The sequence below is a fragment of the Polypterus senegalus genome, chromosome 14 (assembly GCF_016835505.1).
Source record: "Polypterus senegalus isolate Bchr_013 chromosome 14, ASM1683550v1, whole genome shotgun sequence".
NCBI lineage: Eukaryota > Metazoa > Chordata > Cladistia > Polypteriformes > Polypteridae > Polypterus > Polypterus senegalus.
Window position 1 is genome coordinate 42,146,645 of NC_053167.1, and position 22,025 is coordinate 42,168,669.

The following is a 22,025-nucleotide window of genomic DNA, read 5'->3' on the forward strand; positions in this document are numbered from 1 at the left end:
ATTTATTTTTAACTCTCTCATTCAAGACATTGGTTACAGAATACATCAGGCATCACTTTCCATCAACACATTGTGGTGTATGGCTGTATCTGAATGAGCACACTGTATGTACATTATTTAAAACCTTTGCATACTATATAGGTTTATTGTAATGTAATTTACTTAAATGATACATTCAAAATATTACTAATGCAAATGATATATTCAAAAATGATTCATTCAAAATATTACTAATAGTAAAAATATTGCTAATATTATTGATAGTATGCATTAATCATTGGAGGCTGTGTTTCAGGCTCTTGAAGCCTGAGCAAGGAGTCTGTGTTTGGAATTGCGAGTGTTCTGGATAAAAACCAAAATCCAGGCCTTTAATGACCTCTTGGGCACAGCCATCAACAGTTTGTCTGTCTGCAGAGAGAATCTTGACCCTGTTGATAGGTTTGCTTACCTCGGCAGCAACATTCATATCTCTGGTGACTCTTCCAATGAAGTCAGCAGATGGAGTGGGAAAGCATGGAGTGACATGAGGTTGCTGGAAAGGGATGTCTGGCACTCTTGATATCTTTGCAAAAGGACAAAGGTCCAAGTCTTTAGAGTCCTGATGCCTCCTGTCTTGCTATATGGTTGTGAGATATGGGCACTATCTAGTGACCTGAGAAAAAGACTGGATTTCTTTGGTACCTTGTCTCTTCGGAGAATCCTTGAGTACTGCTGGTTTGACTTAATGTCAAATGAGCAGTTCCTCACAGAGTCCAAAATGAGGCCCATTACCTCCATTGTGAGCGAGCGTCAGTTATGGCACTGTGGCCATGTGGCATGATTTCCAGATTGTGATCTAGCTCACTTAATCCTCACTGTTGAGGATCCAAGTGGCTGGACCAGGCCAAGGGGACAGCCATGTAACAGTGCATGCTCCCCAACCTGACCTGACCTGAATGCATTATATTTCAGAATGTTTATGCTACAGTACAGGTCATCTCAACTGTGTACATTTTTGAAGTACTCACTCTTGATAGGCTGACAATCTAACTAAACTTATCTTAAAAATTCTTATGCACTGTAATGAATGTTGAGATATAGTATGCTGGGTAAAAGTGTCACTCATCTGGATTGTACTGAATATACCGTGTATGTGTGTCCACTGGCTTTTGTTTATATGTATTGTTTAAATATATAACATACTTTTAAGTGGCATACGTGCTTTGATGACCTGTACGTAAAGATGACTTTGGTCATTCTAACAGACGAAAAGTTACAGCTTGAATTCATACTCAGGACATTACAACAGTCAATATCAGTAAACTTTTAGTTCTTGGGATAAGAACCTTGAACTAGGTTGTACCAGGCATCATCTATGTCTGCTTTTTATGACCATACAGTTAGTATTATGTTTTTTATATCCACTAGTAGCATCATATACTTTGTATTGCACAAATGTGCCCTATTTCTGTTTGCATTTTAGGAACCATCACCTATTACTGACTCTTTTATGAAATAATACCAGTAAATGAAGGATGTAGGTAAAATCCTGAATATTACTTTTCTGATAAATACTGTTCAGGATTTTGATGTGTATTGACTGAAAACAGCAGTTCAGGTAAAATTTATAACAGCAAGAAACTGTTCAACTTACTGTATATGAATTGTTATTAAAGTCAGATACCACTAAATATCACATAAATGTGTAGTCAGTGTTAAAACAAATGTCTCATGTATCTCAAGTTTCTCTTTGAGGTCTAACACATGCAAATCTGATTAATCTTCATCTGGACGATTTATAAACAATAAATAATTTTTTCTACTGTGTGAAAAGCAGATTAGCCACCTGCTATTCTGGCTTGGAAGAGTTAAGCCTTAGGTACCATAATATTTAAAAAATAACATTATTATGATATTTATGTTCGGTAATGCAGTTGACATTAGATAATAGAAAGAAAGTCCTTCTTCCTTATCAGATTACCTCACAGCACGTACTACTAAGTTAGTCACCACACATACTGTATATATATTTCAACAGCAACCTAATAGAATACATTATGTCTCTCAAATAGACAAGAGAGCATTTTAACATAATAGTTGTATTCATGGAGCATTTCAAAATATTGGTTGCCTGAAATATATATTAGATGAAACATAACACTGTTCTTGACATATGTTTTCTGTTTGTGATTTTTAATGTACTATCTATTCCTTAGTGTAATTACCATATGGCACTGAACATGTGTAACAAGCCAACTTGCCCTTAGTATTTTGTCCATACCATCAACATTTTTGCCTATGGGATACCGTATGATACTTTTGTTCCTTATTTTGCCTTATACAATTTCTCGTATTAGGAATTTATTAGTTTTCGCATACCCCTTGGGGTCAGAGCACAGGGTCAGCCATTGTACAGCGCCCCTGGAGCAATTGAAGGTTAAGGGCCAGCAGAGTAGGATCTCTTTTGGCACTGATGGGGATTTGAACCGGCAACCTTCGGGATACCAGCGCAGATCCTTAGCCTCAGAGCAACCACTCTGCCCTCAAACTTTTGTTTTATTATTCATCTATTTATCTAGTTAAATGTATCTGGAAAACACCATTCATCTATTTAACTGCAGTTTGAAGACAGCATTGATGAAAACAATAATTTCTATATTACAATCTATAAATCCATCCATAAACTGTATATAGACATTCTAAACCTGCTTGTCCTGGTTAGGGTTGTAAAGTACCATAGCTTAACCTGCCACCAGCAGCAATAATGCAAACAGCAGTAAGTCCAAAGCATGTGTTTAGGTGGTGAGAGAAATACACAAAGTTCCAGGGAAAAAAAAAGCACATTCAGCCACATGCATAAGCATTTGTAGTGGAAGACTGAACCAGAGTTCTGTCCGACGTTAACATTCATCCTTCTGCTCTATTCTGCTGCTCTTCTTATAAACTACACCAGTATTTTATGATATTTAAAACAGTCCTGCAGTAAATATCCTTCCAAAGCTCCTGTATCTCAGAGCATTCATATATATGTTTATTAAGCTATCTTTAAGAATTTAGCTATGCTGTTACCTCATTGATCTAAAATTCAAAACAGGCGCACATCGAAAAGCAACTCAAAAGAGATTTAAAGCTAAAGAAAGTATGGCAGTATCTAAACTTCAGTTCTAGCACTGGACTGTAAATATATTTATTCACACAATAAAAATTGAAAAGTGGCAGAAGTCCATGCCACTACACCTGCTTGGTTAGCCATGGAAAGGAAATCTTGTTCTAAATCTTTGTAACTTTGACTATGTGCTCTAATCAACACTACCATCAGCTTACCCATAGTGCAGCAGTTTGACATTTATTAATGAGAATGGAACCAATGTGGCACACATTTGAAAGCACAGTTCTTATCTGCCGCTCTTTTTCATGGTAATCACTTATTTTAGCCTTCCTTAGCCCATATAACATTCAAGCTATAGAAGTATCTACTTATTATGTCATTTAGAGATCTCTATATTGATAATTAACTATTATGTTCCAAAGTTAATCTTACAGCAAAACATATTATCTTCTATTAACAAATTACAACCTTCCCTCATATTTCATCTATATCTATCTTGGAGGTGATACTGGCTGGTTTGAATGAAGATACAGATGGCATCTCCAGACAAAATAAACAATTTCTAGAAATTTACCCTTTGAGGATCTTTGGACAAGATGGAAAACGATGGGAAAGGGACCTATCAGGTAAGATTTTTGCAGTTCACAAAATACATTTTAGTTCCATATTGGCCGAGCATTCCATAATTATGCTAAAAATTGTTCATCATTCACATACTGTATTTCTCAACTAAAGTTATCTAAAACATACCCAGGGCAAAATTCATCCTGTGACTGATGTAATCAAGCACCTACACTCCTAACAGGTCATTCTGTTGGGCTGAATGATCTCTTCTTTTGAGCTGATTGTCCTGATCTCATCAAAATTGTTCTAATGTTTAACAGCAATATTTGGAGAATTACAAGATGAGACAACATTTTGCCATATAGTAATGATTGGAATATTTAGATAAAAATTGTCACGGTGACATAATGAGTTGCTTCCTCATAGCTCTAGGAGCCAGCAGTAATCGTAGTTTAATTTCCAGACCAGTCAATGTTTGTATGAAATTTAAGTTTGCCTTTTTACTTTGTTACTCCTTTGGTTTTCTTTAAGTAATCTAGATTCCACAAACATGTGTGGGGTTTGTTGATTGTGGTTTCTAAACTACCACAGTATGAGGAGATGAACATGTAGTAATAATAGCAGTGGTGGTACTATTGTTATTTGTTCAGAATAGACAATGAAAAGTCTTACTAGCACATCTGATCAACTTGAAATACATCACCACTCTCCAGCATCATAATAAAGCTGCTATGGATGCATAGACCTGTGTTACATTGTTGTCTTGTGCAAGAATAATTCCTGTTTTACACCTAATGCGAAAAAGTTAGATCCTGGCCCTTGTGATTCTGTATTATTAGGAATGAACATAAAAAAGTGGACAAATGTAAACTGAATGAATTTTATTGAGCAATGATATGATTTCCTATACAATCTTGTAATATTAGTAACAGACTTTTTAAAAGTCTTATTTTTAGAAAATGTTGTCCTAGTGTTAGCTTTTTTCAATCACTTGCTAAAAGTCACTTCTGCATTACAGCTCCATTGTAGTGAATTCAAATCCCAGCCCGGTCTTCATTTATGCAGAGTTTGTGTTTTTTTTTTTTTTTTTATTAATTTTATTGCAATCATTCCATACAAATCAATCAATTTTTACAAAAAGTAGAATTGAGAACAAGTCGACCCCCACCCCTGAGAGAGAGAGCAAGGCCAACGGAGTAAAATTTAAGGCTTGTAAACATACCTAAATTGATAAGTTTGATAAGCCAATAGAGATGATTGGAGAAGAAAAAGAAATGCGGAAATAATTGCTTCCTCTGTGCTTTAAGAGCTTATTTTAAAATATTACTGATTAGATCCTGCCATGTTTTGAAAAAAATCTGTACAGATCCTGAGTATTTGATTGTTTCCAATTTCAAATAGTATAAAACATCGGTTTCCCACTGACTTAAAAGAGGAGAGTTTGGACTTTTCCAGTTTAGCAGAAAAAGTCTGCGTGCCAAAGGTGTAGTGAATGCAATCACAGTTTGTTTGTCCTTCTCCACTTTAAACCCATCTGGAAGAACCCCAAACACAGCTGTTAATGGGTTAGGAGGGATTGTGAGTCCAAGGCTGTCTGAAAGGTAATTCAAAATTTTGGTCCAGAATGATGTTAATTTGGTGCAGGCCCAGAACATGTGACCCAGTGAGGCTGGGACTTGATTGCAGCGTTCGCAGGTTGGATCTTGCCCTGGAAACATTTTGGAGAGTTTTAGATGAGACAGATGTGCTCGATATATAATTTTGAGTTGTATAATTGTATGCTTTGCGCATATGGAGCTCGAGTGAATTCTCTGCATTGCTACTTTCCACTCCTTTTCTGATATATTAATTGAGAGATCTTTTTCCCAGTGTCCTCTTGGATCTTTGAAAGGGAGGGACTGTAAAATAATTTTATATATTTCAGAGATGGTGTCTAAGTCCTTGAAATTGAGCAATATTTTTTTCCAGCATGGACGAGGGTGCAAGATGAGGAAAATCGGAGGTTCTGTTTAACAAAGTTCCTAATTTGAAGATAGTGAAAGAAATGTGTAGCTGGAATGTTAAATTTGGAATGTAATTGTTCATAGGATGCAAAGATGTTGTCTATATAAAGATCTCTAAGCAAGTTAATCCAAATTTTTCCAGATATTAAAAACTGCATATGTTTACGAAGGTTGAAAGAGGTGGTTCTCTTGCAGAGGTGCCACAGATAAAAGCTTCTCCATCTTAAAATGCTTTCTACTTTGGTTCCATATTCTAAGTGAGTGAAGCACAATTGGGTTATTAGTATATTGCCAATAACTTGTATTTATTGGGCACAGAGCAGGGAATACTGCAGGATTTTATTTCTATTGCAGACCAAGCCTGTGTATGTTCTTCTATTTGTGTCCAGGTTTTTATAGCTTGTATGTTTGCTGCCCAGTAATAAAACTGGAAGTTAGGTAGAGCCATGCCACCTTCTGTCTTTTGTCTTTGTAGGGTCGTTTTGGATACATGGATGTTTTGAGTTCCAAATAAATGAGGTTATTGTTGAATCTAATTGCTTAAAAAATGATTTATTGATGTATATTGGGATGTTTTGAAATAAAAAAGGAGCTTAGGAAGAATATTCATCTTAACAGTGTTAATTCTTCCAGCTAGAGTGAGATGAAGGGTTGACCATCTATGCAAGTCTTGCTTAATTTTTTCCATGCAGATGGTGAAATTTTGTTGATAAAGAGCTTTATGTTTACTTGTGATGTTTACCCCTAGGTATTTAAACTGTTCTGCAATGATAAAAGGTAGGGTATCTAATCTAATATTATATGCTTGAGAATTCACTGGAAAGAGTACACTTTTATTCAGATTAATTCTGAGACCAGAAAATTCTGTGAGTGCTGTTAAGACTGCAGGCACAGAATTTTGTGGGTCTGATATATACAGTACCATATCATCTGCATATAGAGACATTTTCTGTTCAAGTCCTTCTCTGATAATCCCCTTTATCTGATCATTATTTTGACAGTGTATTGCTAGTGGTTCAATGGCGATTGCAAACAGCAGTGGTGACAAGGGGCACGTTCTAGTTTAAAGTAGTCTGAACAAATGTTGTTGATACAAACTGAAGCTTCTGGATTGGTATACAGTAATTTGATCCATGCACAAATGTTCGGGCCAAACCCAAATTTCTCCAATGTAGTAAAAAGGTATTTCCATTCAATCATGTCAAATGCTTTTTCTGCATCCAATGATAATATTTCTGGGGTGTTTGATTTAGTTGGTGAGTATATTACATTAAACAGGCATTGAAGATTTGAAGATAAGTGTCGACCCTTGAATCCAGTTTGATCTTGTGATATTACTGAAGCGAGCACTTTCTCCATCCTTCTAGCTATGATTTTGGAGTGTATTTTAACATCATTATTCAAAAGTGAAATTGGTCTGTATGATGCACATTGTAATAAGTCCTTATTTTGTTTTGGAAAAAACGATGATTAATGCTTGGCGAAAAGTTTGAGGAAAAGTTTGATTGTCTATGGCTTCTGTAAATGTTGCTAATAGGAGGGGAGCTAGCTGAGCAGAGAATTTCTTATAAAATTCTGCAACGTAGCCATCAAGGCCTGCTACTTTCCCACCTTGAAGTGACTTTATGCATCTAGTACTTTTGATAGCGCCAGAGGTTTATCGAGTTCCTCCGCACTAAAAGTGTATATTTGTGGTATCTGTAATGTATCCAGAAATGCATTATATTGTTTATTGTCTTCTTTAAACTCAGTAGAATATAAGGATTTATAGTAGTCTCTGAGTGTGTGCATTTTATTTTTGTGGTCGATGATTTTGTCTCCGTTCGTGTTGGTGATTACTGGGATTGTGTTGCGGACTTCTTGCTTGTGAATTTGTTCAGCTAAAAGCTTATTAGCTTTCTCCATGTTCATAGTAATGATGTCTGGATTTATAAATTAGTTGTTCAGTTTCTTTAGTTGTCAAGAGGTTTAGTTCTGAATGCAGAGCCTGCCTTTTCCTATGCAGAGCCTCACTTGGAAGCCTGGCATGTTCTTCATCTATTCTAGTAATTTTGCTTTTTAGCTCTGCTACTTTTTTCACAAACCAGAGTTTTTGTTTTTATGTTGGTTTACTCTGAGGAATCCACTTCTTCTCAGGTTTGTCTGAGCAGTGACTTTAAAATGACTTTGTCAGTGGGGGTGTGTACGAGATTGTACCCTGTAATTAGCTGGTGCCTTATCAAGGGTTGGTTTCTGCCTTGAAATCTGTGCTGATGGGGCAACTTCTGCTCTTGCGCTAATTGGCTGCAGTGGGATTGGTAATAAATGGATGGAATCATTAAGGTTATATAGAATATCCATTGCAAAATGTTTCTAATGTCACACATGTGCGATTAGGAGGGAGCAGAGTAGACCAAGTAAAGGTAATTACCCGCCAGGCCAGGGGGGCACTAAACCTACCTCTGTTATCTCTGCATGACAAATATGGGAAAACCTACCTGATTCAGCATCAATGATGTCACTTCCGGTTTTCGGTGCCCAAGACTGATTCTACTTCCGTTTCTGGCAGCCAGACTGATGTCACTTCCGGGTACAATGCCCAGAACAACATCACTTCCGGTTCTGGCCCTAGATGACATCACTTCAGATTTCGGCTTATAAAGCCACCATCATTTTCTTTACCAGTCAGTTCAGTTTAGAACTCAATTAGAGCACATCTCAACCTATTTCTATACCCTTTTGCAGTCAGGGACAATATACAGGTGGCTGCCCCAAACCTTTTTCGTGTGTTGAGACTGATTCTTTCACACTAAGTATTAATATTTTAATTGCTTTAAATCTTAAAGATGCTCCACACAGTAAAAACTGTTTGCTTGATCATGATATACAATATTCCAGAAAAGACAACATGCTTGTACTGATAACACTGTTTAGATACTACAAAAATGCATCTGTTAATTATTTACTTTTATTTAACAAGACCTTAAGAAAGGCTTCTCTTGGTTGTCTCACTTATGACAATTACAAAGCATCAGTAAAGTGACTATTTATCTGTGCAATGTATCCTACTAAAATAACTTCACCTTGGAGTAGTCAGAAGTTTCTTAGGTGGAACATATTTCTCTTGATATTGCATACTCCAATACAGTATATGGCCTGTGAATCCTTCATATTCATCAGTAATTTCACCAGAATATGAAATGCCACACTATACAGAGACACATTACTTATTTATTGATGCTTTGTAAGTGTCATTAACAGCCGAATAAGAAAAGTAAATGAGTAATGCAGTACCTAAACTAAAGTGTTACCCATGTACTTTGTGTTTGTACACTGTGTGCACAATTATTAGTTAGGCAAGTTGTATTTTTGAGGATTAATTTTAATATGGAACAAACACAGTGCTATCAGTCAATCCAAAATGTTAATAAACCTGAAACCTGAATGTTTCACAACGGAAATGTGAGTGTGAACATCATCAGGGGAATACATATGTGCGCACAATTATTAGGCAACTATTAGTGTGCAGATTTATTATGCAACTAAAGGAAAAATGAAAATTTTCCCATCTCACTTGTTTATTTTCATCTGTTATAGTGAGAATAATAAACAAACACCTCAAAATTTACAAATAAACATCTCTGACATTTCAAAAAAAATAAATCAATCAATCAATGACCAATATAGCCACCCTTCTTTCCAATAACAGTCATAAGCCTTTCCATTCATGGAGTCTGTCAGTTTCTTGATCTGTTGACGATCAGCTTTTTGTGGAGCAGTGACTACAGCCTCCCAGACACTCTTCAGAGAGGTGTATTGTTTTTCTCCCCCGTAAATCTAGCGTTTAAGAAGTGCCCACAAGTTCTCGATAGGGTTTAGGTCAGATGAGGAAGGGGGGCCATGTCATTATTCCTTCATCTTTAAGGCCTTTACTGGCTGGCCACGCAGTGGAGAACTTCGATGCAAGTGATGGAGCATTGGCCTGCATAAAAATCATGGTCTTTTTCCTGTATCACTGTTCGAAGAAAGTGTCTTGAAAAACTGGCAGTAGGTTTGGGAGTTGATTTTGAGTTCATCTTCAATGCAAAAGGTCCAACTAGCTCATCTTTAAAAATACCAGCTCATACCAGTACCCCACCTCCACGTTGGAGTGGAGCTCTGTGCCCATTACTGATCCACAGGTCCATCCATCTGGTCCATCAAGAGTCACTCTCATCTCATCGGTCCATAAAACCTTTGAAAAAATCTGTCTTCAGATATTTCTTGGCCCAGTTTTGACGTTTCAACTTATGTTTCTTGTTCAGTGGTGGTTGGGTTTCAGCCCTCCTTACCTTGGCCATGTCTTTGAGCACTGAACACCTTGTACTTCTGGGCACTCCAGGTAGGTTGCAGCTCTGGAATATGAAAGTACTGGAGGATAATGGGTTCCTGGTAGCTTCACGTTTGATTCTTCTCAAATCTTTGGCAGCTAATTTGCGTCTTTTGTTCTCAACACGTTTCTTGTGACCCTGTTGACTATTTGCAACAAAATGTTTGATGGTTCTGTGATCACACACCAATATCTTAGCAATTCCAAAAGTGCTGCATCCCTCTGAAAGACTTTTTACAATTTTTGACTTTTCAGAGTCAGTTAAATCTCTTTTTTGGCCCATTTTGCCTGAGGAAAACTAGCTGCCTAATAATTCTGCACACCTTGATATAGGGTGTTCATCTCCTTAGGCCACACCCTCCCTCATTACACAAATACACATCACCTGACGTGCTTAAATCCAATAAGCATTCAAGTTAATACAGCTTGGAGTTGGAATATACGCATTAAAAATGATGATATGGTCAAAATACTCACTTGCCTAATAATTGTGCACACAGTGTAGTTTAGAATAGCTTCTCAGTGTCTGGTAAAGGGTGATTCAGAGGGGAAATGGATCGAACTTCTGCTCTGTTGCTTCTAGGCTATGGGTTTCCTAGCTTGGTTGTTGTCGGTTGTCGGTTTAGATGATTTCATTTTTTTCACATAGGTTTTCTCTGGATATTCTGCTTTTCTAAAAGATGTGTGTATATGTTAGGTTTATTGTTGAATTTAAGCTATCCCAATACAGATGAGACTGACTGTCTTAATAAGTGTATTCTGTTTTGGGCTCTGTATCCCATCACATCCAGGGTTGTGTCAGATGCTGCTGGGATACTCATGTGAGTCTATAATTGGGAGTATGACTTTCTTTAGCCTAAAAAGCAGAAAGTATAATGTTTTCTGTAGAGGATGACATTAATTTTAACTGGAATATTTTGATAGTTATACTTTTATATTCGTGCATCTTGAATTTGACATGTTTTTTGTGTGTTTTTATAGTCTCATGACATTTTTGCAGATTTAAAATTCTAAAAAGATTTTGAAAGTCAGCCGCTTAATAAATCAATAACTATAACTTGTTTAACATGTAAATGACAATTATTATTGTGCCTGTAATGTTAAGGAATTAATATCTTCTTAAATTTAAAAATAGCATTTGATGAAAGTTTGACCATAAATGATAATGTCATATTAATAGTAACGAGGATCATGGTCTGAACTGAAACTGAACAGTCGTATAACAGGTGTGAGATCAATATATTTTGGTAAAACTCAAATACCTTTTGCCATACTGTCATTTAATCACTTTGCTTTTAGTCCAAAAATGTATATAGCAGATTTAAATATTTGTTGGAGTTGAGTCAAAGGAATTATCATAAAACTGGCAGAGGTCTGATACACATTAGTTTGGTGAATCTTTCATTCTATCAATGCAGAGATTACTAAAACTTTTTTTGTGTGTTGCTGATGCAAAGTTCAGATGCCGGTTTGTGGGCACAACATCACACTTGATTCTGCCATTGGCCGTTATTGCTTAGCAGCCTCCGCCACTTTTGTCATCCACATTGCAATGCCCATAAAAGAGATGAAAATTTATAACAAAAAATAACATTAATTGCACAATTACAACTTTTAAGCAATTGTAAATGCATATTAATCAGAATGTATTGTATTTTCTTTAACCATATTAATATTTTTGTAAGCAGAAATAACACTGTAATTAATTTCTAATAAAAGTTTTAGTAATCGTTTGCCTATCCATATTAAATTGTTTATGTCTATTCATATCAAATTGTTTCAGTTACTTTATTGAAAAATAAAACAGAAACATAAAATCATGATTTAGCTTTTGTACACAGTCTGCACTGTTATAGCTCAGGTTATACTTAACTGTGTGATATACATCAAACAACTCTGCAGCTGTTACCTAGAGATTGGAAATATTCATTATGTTTTTAAACAGCAAAAGATAGACTGAAGAAAACTTATAGATATGTATTTGATAGGGTTATTTATTTAGATGTTTTAAACCACACAGAATATATCATTTATGAATGATAAAATATGCCTTCTAACGCTCAGCCTAAATGGATAGAAATATTAGCATGATTAATTTGCACTGATAATTGCTTAGTTTTATTGTTTCCAGTATAGCATAGGCTAACGTAGCCTATAACATAGGCTACAGCAGGGAACATGAAATAAATTAAATAACAACAACATATCATATCTAATTTGGGGGAAGTGTGAGTGCGGTACAGGAATTGAGCGATTCCACTCTGTGTCATCTGCTCTTTAGCTACTCGGACATGGGCAGAACCTGCACCTTGATTTTGCCGGTCAGATTTCCCTTCATGGATGACCGAGAAGGCACAACACAGACAATCTGTCTCCCACTCATACCTGTACCTCAACAGCCTCTTTTACTGGCAGGCTTGGATTAGCAGACATCACCATATTAATGTTTACACAGTGTGTAGTGTCTTGTTCTCGTAGTTCTGCTATACTAAGTGATGTGACTTTTTCTCTTTTTTACACTTCATGTGTGAAAGCAGCATAATGGCAAGGATGACACCAACGCAAAAACTCAATCAGTGCGCAGTTCTTGTTTGTCTGAAATGTTATCATGATATGAAAATGAAACAAATTCACTCCACTTACATAACTAGTTTGATTTTAGTTGTTCTCATGATATTCTCTACAATTTGAAGAACTAGTGTATATATGAAGCAATGTGTCAAAAAATCATACCCCTTATTGATTCAATATGGCGTGCAACATTTTATGTTAAAATAGGTGATCCCTTTTTATAAGGGATGAGTGGCGACTCTACTGGTGTAGGTGAATGAAGTTCATTATTAAGAAATACCAAAGGAAACAGTCAAGTGCTGATTAACCGCTATGACTATTAATAGACTTGGATTCATTTGCTGTTGCTTCATTAAGTGTTGTGTATGGTCAAACTGACTGGAATAAATTAACATACTTGGGAGTTGATTGGAAAAATGTAATTGCAGAAATTTTGTAATGCGTTAATCTCAGGCATTAATGGCAATTAATTGCCAGCTCTAAAAAAATTGACAGTAGTAATTCCAAAAATTACATAAAACAAATTACAATGTTTCCAAGTAATGTTAGTAAAAGTTAATTTAAAAAAAACATGTAATACTGAGATCCTGAAAAAAGTAGGAAACATTCTAAGTAATTCAAATATATATATAAGTTAGGTCCATAAATATTTGGACAGAGACATCTTTTTTCTAATTTTGGTTCTGTACATTACCACAAAGAATTTTAAATGAAACAACTCAGATGCAGTTTAAGTGCAGACTTTCAGCTTTAATTCAGTGGGGTGAACAAAACGATTGCATAAAAATGTGAGGCAACTAAAGCATTTTTTTAAACACAATCCCTTCATTTCAGGGGCTCAAAAGTAATTGGACAATTGACTCAAAGGCTATTTCATGGGCAGGTGTGGGCAAGTCCGTCATTATCAATTAAGCAGATAAAAGGCATGGAGTTGATTTGAGGTGTGGTGCTTGCATGTGGAAGATTTTGCTTGAACAGACAACATGCGGTCAAAGAAGCTCTCCATGCAGGTGAAAGAAGCCATCCTTAAGCTGCGAAAACAGAAAAAACCCATCCGAGAAATTGCTACAATATTATGAGAGGCAAAATCTACAGTTTGGTACATCCTGAGAAAGAAAGCAAGCACTGGTTAACTCAGCAACACAAAAAGACCTGGACGCTCACGGAAGACAACAGTGGTGGATGATCGCAGAATCATTTCCATGGTTAAGAGAAACCCCTTCACAATAGCCAACCAAGTGAACAAAACTCTCCAGGGCTTGGTCGGCGTATCGATATCCATAAAGAAAAGACTGCATGAAAGTAAATACGGAGGGTGCACTGCAAGGTGCAAGCCACTCATAAGCCTCAAGAATGGAAAGGCTAGATTGGACTTTGCTAAAGAGCCAGCACAGTTCTGGAAAAACATTCTTTAGACAGATGAAACCAAGATCAACCTCTACCAGAATGATGGCAAGAAAAAAGTATGGAGGAGGCGTGGAACAGCTCATTATCCAAAGCATACCACATCATCTGTAAAATAACGGTGGAGGCAGTGTGATGGCTTGGGCGTGCATGGCTGCCAGTGGCACTGGGACACTAGTGTTTATTGATGATGTGACACAGGACAGAAGCAGCCAAATGAATTCTGAGGTGTTCAGAGACATACTGTCTGCTCCAATCCAGCTAAATACAGTCAAATTGATTGGGCGGCGTTTCATGATACAGATGGACAATGACCCAAAACATACAGCCAAAGCAACCCAGGAGTTTATTAAAGCAAAGAAGTGGAAAATTCTTGAATGGCCAAGTCAGTCACCTGATCTTAACCCAATTGAGCATGCATTTCACTTGTTGAAGACTAAACTTCGGACAGAAAGGCCCACAAACAAACAGCAACTGAAAGCCGCTGCAGTAAAGCCAGAGCATTAAAAAGGAGGAAACCCGGCATCTGGTGATGTCCATGAGTTCAAGAATTCAGGCTGTCATTGCCAGCAAAGGGTTTTCAACCAAGAATTAGAAATGAGCATTTTATTTCCAGTTATTTAATTTGTCCAATTACTTTTGAGCAATTGAAATTAAGTGATTGTGTTAAAAAAATGCTTTAGTTGCCTCACATTTTTATGCAATCTCTTTGTTCATCCCACTGAATTAAAGCTGAAAGTCTGCACTTCAACTGCATCTGAGTTGTTTCATTTAAAATTCATTGTGGTAATGTACAGAACCAAAATTAGAAAAAAAGTTGTCTCTGTCCAAATATTTATGGACCTAACTGTATTGAATCATTAAGGTTAAGATTGAGCAGCACATGGCAAGAAGTGGAGTTTTAGGGAACAGTGAGCATGGGTTTGGAAGAGGGAGGTCATGTTTTTAATAACATGTTGGAATTCTACAAGGATGCAACAAAAGGGTAAGTTCAGAGTAGTGCATACAATGTTATTTATATTGATTTTCTGAAAGCATATGATAAGGTCTCACATGAGGAGCTGGGTATCAAACTAAAAGAAGTGGGGGTTCGGGGTTTAGCATGTAGATGAGTCCAAGGGACCTAATCAGAATTGGGTGATGTTAAGTGTGGTGTCCCACAAGGGTCAGTCCAGGGACCACTGCTATTTTTAACATATAAATAATCTGGATAGGAATATAAACAACAAGCTGGTTACATTTGCAGATGATACCAAGCTTGGTGGATTTGCAGACAATCTAGAATCTGTTGAATCATTACAGAAGGACTTGGACAATATAAAAAGGCTTGAGCAGATTTGTGTCACATGTAATTTTAATTTAAGTACATGTAAAATATTAAACTTAAGAAGTAAAAATGTTAGATTAGAATACACAATAGGAGTTCAGAAAATTGAAAGTACTGCTCATGAGAAAGACTTAGGAGTCATAGTGACCCATCACTATCTACATTTAGACAGTGTACAGACACTATTAAGACGACTAACAGAATCTTAGGGTATAAAGTGCAAATTACAGAGTATAAGTCAAAGGAGGTTATGCTTAAGTTTTGAAATGTACTACTGAGGCTGCATCTGGGGTACTGTCTGCAGTTTTAGTCTCTTGGCTACAAAAAGTCCAGAGAAAAGCAATTAGACTGATTCCACATCTGCATGGGATGTGTTATGAGGAAAGACCAAAGGTGATCAACCTCTTCAGTTTGAGCAAAAGGAGACTAAGATGTGACATGATTGAAGTGTTTAAAATTATGACAGGAATTAATACAGTGGATCCAGGCTGTCACGTTAAAATGAGTTTAACAAGAACATGAGGACACAATTGTTAAGGGTGTATATTATACAAACATTAGGAAGATTGTGTTCACACAGAGAACCACACATACTTGGAATAAATTAGTAAGTCGAGTGGTAGAACTTTAGGAACAATCAAAACTCACCCAACCTAATGCTACTTTGTTGAACTGAATGGCCTGTTCTTCTTAAAATTCTTTGTTCTAATGTTATAAATAATAAATGTTCTAAAATCAAGGGATGGAGCCCTTGTTTTTTTCATTAAACAACTGCATCTATTAATATTTTATTCACATTAAATTTTAAATTGAATATTTTTGGAAGGTATTTATGTGTTTTTTTTATGTCTACATAAAGTTGTTTTCTTTGAGGGTCCATCCAAGATTGGCTCTGTTCTTACGCTTGGAGGTGACAAAACAGGTTTCACTTCCTGAAACCATGAATTGAATAAAACAGATAAAAGAAAGAGATGGATGAGTGTGATGATTTACCATATAGTCAGATTTATTTGATAATTTTTTGATTCTTTATACTTGTATAGTAACAGTTTCCGTAAAAAATAACCAGAGGTGTATAATACACAAACATTTCTCAAAAAGCCAAAAAAAGTAACAGTGAACCATAAGGTTTATAAAAAAGGAAATGGAATCAATAAAGGTGGTGCAAGTGAATTTCTGCCACAAAACTAAATCTTTTTAAATTCTGATATTAGAAATGAAATACCTGAATGAACAGCATGTTTTAGCGCAGAGGTGATGTCTGTGTATTTTGACAACAAAACATAAATATTTTCCTGTTTCTACTGATACATTACGTATTTAAATTATACATTAATTTAATTTGTATTCATGGTGTGAAAAGCAATGATTATATTTGCCTTTGGTCTGAACATTTGCCAGGGTTCAATTACTGTTTGAAAAAACACTTTTCTTTAAATTACTTTATCATAATTTTTCTAAATATGTTAGGGTAGATATGTTCATTTTTATGCATTTTTCCTATCTAATGTAAAGTAGAATGGATTTAAAAATGCAGATATGGATGAAGGGTTTATTATTACTTCACTAGCCAACCCGCGGCGTACCATACGCCTCATAATCAGGCCGGTTTTTTAATAATTTTTAAGCACAGGGAGAAAATTTAAATTTGCAAAATCGGTAATGTAATAAATCAGCAAGAAAAGCAACATTGTAACAATGCACGGAATGAACCAACACACAATCGTCCGTGCGGCGTAGCGAGGTGGGGGTGTGTACAAAGTGCAGGAGCATCTAAGAAGACGCATGATTGTCGCGGATGCGAATTGCTGTATGTAACGTGTAAAACAGTTTGCTATGCTGCACGCGTTTGTGCATCGTAACCGAAAACTTTTTTAAAGACTGCTCACTTCATTGTGTTTTAACTTCAGTTGTAAAGGAATGTTTTAATGATCCCATGGGATACCCCTCGCAAACCGTTTTACACGCTGCATATGGTGATTCATCTCTGCGAGAAACATGCCTCTATGAACAGTCAACGTGTGGGAGGGGGGTGTGTACAAAGGGTAGGGACGAAAACAGTGGGAGCGTATGAGTCGCACTTAGTGGCAATTCCACGGTTTGCAGCCCGAATGGGGTTCAACGGCTTACCCACGCCTAGACACACGCTCAATCTCATGCATAATTATTTATTGAATGGTAAACACTTCTGGAAAGACACGTTGTCTAAAACAGGTTAGTGTGAGAATACAACAGTAAGTGAATGAAAAGATGGAACTCTGGAGAGAGGAAAATACAACTCAATAGTGAACCTGCGGCATAACAAACGCCGCATAATTATTTATTGATGGTTGAACACTTCTGGAAAGACACAGGGACACCCCTCGCAAACTGTTCTACACGCCGCATACAGCGATTCACATCTGCGACAAACAAACTGTTTTACACACTGCATATAGCGAATCACATCCGCGACATGATTTTTCCTAGATGGTCCTGTCGCCCACCCTCACTCGAAGCATACACACTGCCTGCTCATGTGCCTGGTCGCAAGCCACGCCCAGCCTCGCTCTCAAGCATACACACCGCCTGGTCATGTGTCCGCCGCAAGAGAAACTCACGGAGAGCCCACCAGCTGCCTGTGTGTGTGCCTCTGTCTGTCTCTGGCGCGGCTTTCTCTTGCACTGCCTCTGTGTGAACCGGTCAGGCACAGAGAATGTCAGCTGCTGACAGAGCGTCTCGACTGTTGCAGGGCCTGCATTGGTGAAACAGGTGAGACGGTAATGAAACAGAGGCACAGGGCTTATTGGTTTGTAAAGACTGATTCCTTCATTGTGCCTTAACCTCAGTTTTAAAGGATTGTTTTAAGGATCCCATGGGATACCCCTCGCAAACCATTTCACACGCTGCATATGGCGATTCACTTCCGTGAGAAATATGCCTCTATGAACAGTCAGCGTAGCTCGGAGGTACATGACATTAACCTGACCTGCACTGCATGTGGCCTCTACGACAGACGAACATAAATGACGCCATTTTTTCTGTGTCGTCGCGTCCGAAGTTGGTGGGCGTGGCCCGCGAGTTGTCGCCGATCCAATGGTCTTGGAGTTGGTGGGCGTGGCTCTTCCTGTGTGCCATAGGTGTCTCACTTGTTGGCGGCTTAGTGAATCCACGCCCCTTCTGGCGTGCTTTTCATGGTTGTCTTGCCTTAGTGAATTATATATATAGATGCTTATTATGTCCTGTAGCACAACTCCTAGAAGCAGGTCCCAAAACCGGATGTGGGGTCAGGGTTGTGAGGATAAAGGTGTGTCACTGGTAAAGTGAAAATAACACAAGTGACAGCTTGAACAGGTCTGTATGAAGGCTCAATGACTACATTATACAGGTCAGTGATTATGGCGTGATTAGAATGGCACTGATTGCTGTTTTAAGTGAATTAATAGATTATCACTTTGGACATCAGATTCAGAAAGGAAAGTTTTGACATTGCAGACTAGTAGCTCTCTGTTGTTACAACGCAGAAAGAAATGCAATTCTGTATGCTCAATACCAGTAATATTAGAAAGTTTAGACAAATTAATTCTTGTCTTAGGGCTTCTTAGGTAAAAACATTAGCATTTTCCAGTTTTTAGGTACTGGTATATTTTGATTCTGTTAGGGTATAATTTGCATTATTTACTATATTGACATAACTTACCAAAGGAAATTTCAAATGTTTGCATACTTCAATATTAATGTAATTTTATTTAATATATCTTTTAAAGTAAACTTACTCAATCAGAATTGCTAACTAAAATGAAGAAAGAAATATGCCAAGTAATATTACCATTCACGTGTACTCTACATTTTTAAGTTGAGAATCAGATGGAGGCTCGCTGCTTGGGTTTTTTGTGGACACTGCAATTTTCATTCCACACCTCAAAGACAACATTAAGTGGATTGCCACCTAAAAGTATACACAAGTGTGTATGCTTAAGTGTGCTGTGCACTCATCAGACCAGATTGGTGCCCCTGTCCAGAGCTGGTTTCTGCCTTATGATTCTTTTTTTATAAATTTTAGAGCTGTAATTTAACTAGTTGTAAAAAGCATTATCCAAAAAGAAAACACATGCAAGAGAACCCTTATGAAGTCTCAGAACAAAAAAATATTGAAAGCTAGGGCACACACATCAATGCCAGACATCTGAAATGCATTTTTCAAGTTCACATGTAGGCCACTCTGAGTCTAATAAAACACTGATAAGCTATTCGTCTGCGACACTCTTTCAGTTTTAACCGATTCAACATTCACTCTTGTCTGACAATGTGTTTGAGTGTGGGTGTGTGTGTGAAAAAGTCAGACACCCACTTTGTTAGCATACCAGAAATGTGAAATGTGTATTTCACCATATAGCTGCCTCAAAGAGATTAACAGAAATATTAACAATATTTGTATAATTTATAGAACTTTATATGTTCTCAACATTTCAAGTTATTTTATTGCCTACCAACATTTTCATGTTTAGATAATCTGTAGTTAATGGCATTTTTTTTCATAGTGGTTACATTCACATAGAAAACATTACAATGTGATCTGAGACCCAGTCTTCAAAAACTTAGGTCTACAGTATTGCCCTCAGTTTAGTTTATACGTACATATTATTCTGTAGAAGTTCCCCCCACAATTCCTCTAGACCCTATCATCCCTTCGCCAAGATCATGTCACCCAGAATACATTTATTTTCATTTTCATTCCATTTACTTTCCATTTCTAGTCTCTATTGCTTTTTTTTCAATGCATGAAACAGCCATTGATGAGATACCAGCCTATTGCATATTATGTTCTCATACACATCTATGCTGACTCACACTTTGAAGGTGCTAATCATCCTAATGCAAACATCTTTGTAAACAAAATATTGTCTCTGTTACTGTAAGGCAGCTGTGCTAAACACTGCATTATCCTTTGATAATTTGCTTAAATTCATTTTTTTTCTTTTTCTCACCCTGAAAACAGACTATAGAGTGCATTTTGTTACATTAATCATATTAACTGTTCCAGATTTGGTGGCAAGATTATAAAAGGGATTGGTATTGAGGATTTAGTTAAACACTTCATTATATCATATAGTACATGTGAAGTAATTTAATAAATAGAGAATACTGGTGTCTCCCAATGTTATACCTGTGTGCCAACCTTGCTGTATTTTCCTCTTTAATTGCTGGTTATTCTTTAGCTATGTCTACCCTATAGTAATCCTTATTCTTCTCTCTTTCTGTCTGCGTACATATTCCTGGGAACTGTTCTTTAAACATGCCATTGAAGCACTTTGTTCATTGCTTTAGCTCAGTGCTTGTGTTCTCTTTGGCATTCATTTACTGCCATTTATTTTGCTTGACATATGCCATTCTGTACTCCTAAATGTGTATTTTTAACTATGATTTTCTAGGCCTCTTTCTGTTCTGCTCATTTACTAGCCTGAGATTCAGCTGCCAATAAAGCCTGAGCATTAAATAATGACAATCTCCAAGACTTGCCAGACCTAACAGCTGTTCTCTGGTGGTTTCTCTTTTAAAGCCCTCATGCTCTGTATAAGTGTATCTCTCCCATGTTATGGTATTCTAATAATTTTAATCCATGTCTACTTTCGTACACAATTATCTAGTGACTTAATAGGAAGATATCATTAATTTCAATTTTAATTATAAATACATGCCAAAGATATATATTTAGAACTTGTTAATTCTCTTACTTAAGATTTTTGGTTAGTCCCTACTCATCCACATCCTTGCTTCCTAATTTTTCACTTAGTGATCACAGAGACAATCTGAATAATTTCAGGACTTGCCAGAGAAGGACAGACAGATACAGAGAAAGACAGGTCCTTGCAACAAACTAATCACTGGAAACTACATGTCTAGTTTCTACTCTACATTCTTCTGCTTGGAACTATCCTTTGTGTGACATTTTACAACAGAACTTCCCTTAGATCCTTTATCCATTTGTTTAATTATTCGGCTGTTTTTAAGATTTTTCATAAGTGAATATATTTATCCAAATTGAATCACTTTGTACGTGCATGAGAAGTGTGTTTTCCATGTATTGCATAGTAACATAATGAACCAGTATACATGTATTAATATTTATCATTTATAAAAAAAATCCAAAAAATTAAGAGCAACTTTGATTGGTCCATTCAATCATTCACTGAATCTGACTAATCCAATTTAAAGGACAAGGTAAAAGGTTGGGATCTGGGTCGGAATCCTTGTTTAATGAAGAGCTTGTAAAAGGTTTATGGAATGTACAAGGGACTGTTGGGGCCTGTGATGAAGCTAACTAACATGCTCCAGAGGACACAGTTCTTGGCTTTCAGACGTGGGTCTAAGAATGAATGCCACTTCCAGTTGGCCTTAATCTTATATGGCACATAAGGAAGAAGCAGCAAGATTTATGGGTGTATATTTGGTAGGTTTTTAAGCTTTTCTTCTATGCACAATAGACTGCAATATGACACACCAGCATGGGCAACATATTTTTTTAAATTTATAAAAAGTGGTTAACTTTAGAATACAACTTTGCATGGCAAATGCATATATAGTATGTTTGTGAAGAAATAATGTTGACTTGTAAAATACTGAACTTATCCTTCAATACCAGATGAGCTAAATGAGAATGCTAAAATTGCACCTAATAATGGTCCGTGCCTCACCTCCATTGTTATAAGGGGAGGCTCCAAACTTGGTAAGCATTTTCAT

General features: G+C 36.7%; 1 protein-coding gene across 6 annotated transcripts in view; it reads left to right on the forward strand.

Annotated features, from left to right (window-relative positions):
• rgs19 (regulator of G protein signaling 19) overlaps window positions 1-22,025 on the forward strand; it is a 135,841-nt gene that overhangs the window by 41,152 nt on the left and 72,664 nt on the right. Inside the window, exon 2 of one of the 6 annotated variants that reach the window (XM_039734740.1) lies at window positions 3,591-3,714. The exons of the other annotated variants lie outside the window; for them this stretch is intronic. Within the exon in view, the coding sequence (XP_039590674.1) occupies window positions 3,685-3,714 (30 nt within the window). The 5' untranslated portion in view covers window positions 3,591-3,684. The remainder of the gene's footprint in view (window positions 1-3,590; window positions 3,715-22,025) is intronic. 6 annotated transcript variants of the gene reach the window in all.